General features: G+C 42.4%; 1 protein-coding gene across 1 annotated transcript; it reads right to left on the bottom strand.

Moving 5' to 3' along the window:
* Positions 1 to 1,612: 1,612 nt before the first annotated feature.
* Positions 1,613 to 2,682, bottom strand: LOC6042434. The gene is made up of 2 exons (XM_001851500.2): positions 2,141 to 2,682; positions 1,613 to 2,077 (listed from the first exon to the last, which is right to left on the bottom strand). Exons 1-2 carry the CDS (start codon positions 2,592 to 2,594, stop codon positions 1,728 to 1,730), a joined length of 804 nt encoding a protein of 267 aa, XP_001851552.2. The 5' UTR covers positions 2,595 to 2,682; the 3' UTR covers positions 1,613 to 1,727.
* Positions 2,683 to 3,319: the final 637 nt, after the last annotated feature.

The following is a 3,319-nucleotide window of genomic DNA, read 5'->3' as shown; positions in this document are numbered from 1 at the left end:
GCGATTTAAGTTTTAAAATGCATTTTTAACCCTTTGGACGAGTACTTACGGGAAAACTGACAATTGCATTCGATTGCTGAGAGTTTTTTACATTAAATTCAATCAAAACCTCAGGGTAAAATAAATATTTCTTGAGATATCACATTTTTAAGTTGGAAAGCTCTGTATTGCACAGCAAATGTTTTACTTAACCATCAATTTTCAACAGTACATTGCGTGAGAGCATAGTAGGTCTTGAAATTTAAATATTTTTTTTTCAATTTCTTAACGGAAGCAAGTGAATGTGCCAAAATTGAATTTATGTATGCATGTATTGTATGCATGTATGTATTTATGTATGTAAGTATTGTATGTATGCATTTGAACCCCCGTCTTGGCAGGACTTGGCGTGGTTCACGGATATAAGAAAATGACAAAATGTTTAATTTCGAGCGCTTCAACAGGAATTTTCTAGTTTTATGGCCCCAGAAGCTAGCCTGATAATATGAGCCCATTTGGTTAATGTTTAGTGGGTCCAGTTTTGACCTGAAGTTAGAATGGAACTTTAATTAATTTACTATGGGGAATTTTCACTTTTAACATCTTCTTCGACAGAGTTTCCCAAAATGCTATCAAATTTTCTTATTGTCAAAATTCTCAAATATTTTTATCCGGGGAACAACTTTGTAGAACATCGCAAAGCGCTAGGAATTAATCCCGAAAATATATAGGTTATTTTTTGAGCATGTTTTTAATTTTTGCCAAAAAAAATCCAAAAATCCTTCAGGTAAAAATTGGTCCGACCAACCCTAACCAAATAAGCTCATATTATCAGGCTAGCTTCTGGGGCAATAAAACTAGAAAATTCCTGTTGAAGCGCTCGAAATTAAACATTTTGTCATTTTCTTATATCCGTGAACCACGCCAAGTCCCGGCAACACTGTACGTAAATTTTGAGTACGCCATTCGATTCTACGTCAAAAAATCTTCAAATATGCATACCCAAAAGTTCACGTTTTGTAAACTTTTCTCTTAGCAAAATACATTTTAAAAATAAGGTTTTTCAAAAATCTCAGAAAAAGAGGGGGGTGCCACGGGCGCGGGGTTGGACCAAATGTCACCAAACTTTGGATTCTTTGTTTTTGGGGCAAAAACAACCCCCATGCCAAATATGAGCAGAATTGGTGAAGGTCGATGTTGGACGCGTGGTCACTTGGGAAGGAATGACCCTTATAACAAACTACATATTTCATTTTAATTATATCCGAAAATAATAATAATGAAATTGCCTCCTAAAACTAAAGAAAAATCATATAACGTTTACTACTACAAACATGTAGAAATCAACGATTGATTCATTTAGCTTGTACGTGTGAAACACGTAGAATCAACGTGAAATGATCTGGCCAAGCAAATTTCATTTCTACTAGCGTCACCTCGTAAAAGCTACGTGAAAACTCTAGTGGAAAAAAAACCACACAGCTTTTCACGTAACTTCAACGTGAATATTTTTTTGAGTGCGGTTGCGTAAATACTTTTAAGCTCGTTTAAAAAGTGGAAATTTGTATGAGATTTTCAACTTGAACGCGGGCTGAAAGTTTAAATTATAAAAAAAAGAGGCCACCATCTTTATACAAAATTCAATCCATTTTATTTCGTTTGGTCCGTCATTCACATCAATAAATAAATAATAAATTACACACAACGCTTTGGAATGTCCTAAAATCAACCTCTCATCAGCCTCCTACCTACAGCTGACCGGCGTACGCCTGCTCCTGCGCTTCCGGCATCGATCGCTTCCAGCCGGGAGCGGCATCCCAGTGCACGTGCGGGGACGCAATGTGATGGTGGTCGATGTGGTGGTCCACGTGGTGGGTGTGCGGCGGCGGGTAGTGCACCACCTCGTAGTTGACGATCTTTGGCTTGGCGAACTTGAAGATGACCATGGCGCCGGACAGGACCATCGAGAGTAGACCCAGGGTCATGGCCTTCCAGGTCTTGAGGGCGATCAGGGCCAGCGCGAGCGGAACCAGCACGGTCGATTTGAACTTGATGCCGAGCAAGAACGGGATCATGACTTTCTTGACAAAGCCACGGCCTGGGGAGGGGGAAAGATTAAATGATTTTACTAGTTGATAAACTGAAGTTCACGGAAAATTACCTTCTGCGACATTTCCTTCCGTCAGCGGCACCGTCAGTTCCTCGGCAAGACCTCCCTTCAGCAGGGAGTTCGGGATGTAGGCGCGAGCCTCTTCGGACTTGAGCACCTCCGGGACGCTCATTTTGAGCGCGTGCGTCGACAGGAAGCCATCGATCTTGTTCAGCAGGTTCACAGCCGGGTTGCTTCGCTGCTGTTCCTTGACCTCCGGGACTTCCTCGTCCTCGACTCCAGTGCGGACCAGCGTCAACGAGTCGGTGATCTGGATCTCGTCCTGTTCGGCGACCTTGCTCATCCACGAAAGGGCCTTCGACTTGGCGCACTTGAGGTTCATGTCGTCCAGGCAGGTTCGGTAGATGTCAACGGCCAAATCGGCGGCCGAGCGGGGCCGCGTCTGACCTGCTGCGGCCAGCCCAAGAACGGCCGCCGCCAGGATCAACACTGCAAACGAACGCATTTCGGAACCACGGAACTCAACCCGAATCACCAACTGCTGTGTCCTGTCCTGTGTGAGGATGTGCACCGACCGGACAGTAAAATCAATATGAATTGTGTGTTATTCATTACATTGGATTTTATATCGCATTGTAAGACGAAACGGTGATTACGACAGCTGTCCCAGCGTGTGTGTCCCCGAGGGGGAAGCCCAAGCGCCTATCGTCCACCCCCAACTCGATGGCCCAGCCGAGACAATTATGTTCGAATGCCAAAAACTATCACACACCATCAACGGCCGCCGCCCCGATTATGGCCGTAACAACCGAATGCGTTTCTCGGGGAGGGAAATTCGCAGCGGAAGCTACGTGTCCCGAATGACGGAATTTAGAGTCGCAGCACAGTACTCGATACCTGCTGTTTGTGAAGCAATTTCACTGATGGAAAGCAATTGGTCTGGGAGTGTGAGTTTGGTATTCGTAGTAAACCAAAGTTGGAATGGACTCGAACTGAACAAAATGAATACTGAAAGTGAGAGTTCTTTAAGAAATTTTAGTTGTTACAATTTAATTTTAATTTTTGAATCCTTCAGCCCTTTTAAATCAACTTAAATTAATAATTTTATTTTTAAATTTTCATCAGGTTCAAAAACATCAACCATTTTACGTGAAATGTCAAATTTCAAAATTTATTGAAGATAATTGGCTTTTTTTATTTTTGTATTCATTAGCCTATTTATCCTGTATC

Source organism: Culex quinquefasciatus, chromosome 1, assembly GCF_015732765.1.
Source record: "Culex quinquefasciatus strain JHB chromosome 1, VPISU_Cqui_1.0_pri_paternal, whole genome shotgun sequence".
In the NCBI taxonomy this organism is placed as follows: domain Eukaryota; kingdom Metazoa; phylum Arthropoda; class Insecta; order Diptera; family Culicidae; genus Culex; species Culex quinquefasciatus.
This window is presented reverse-complemented; position numbering and strand designations above follow the sequence as displayed.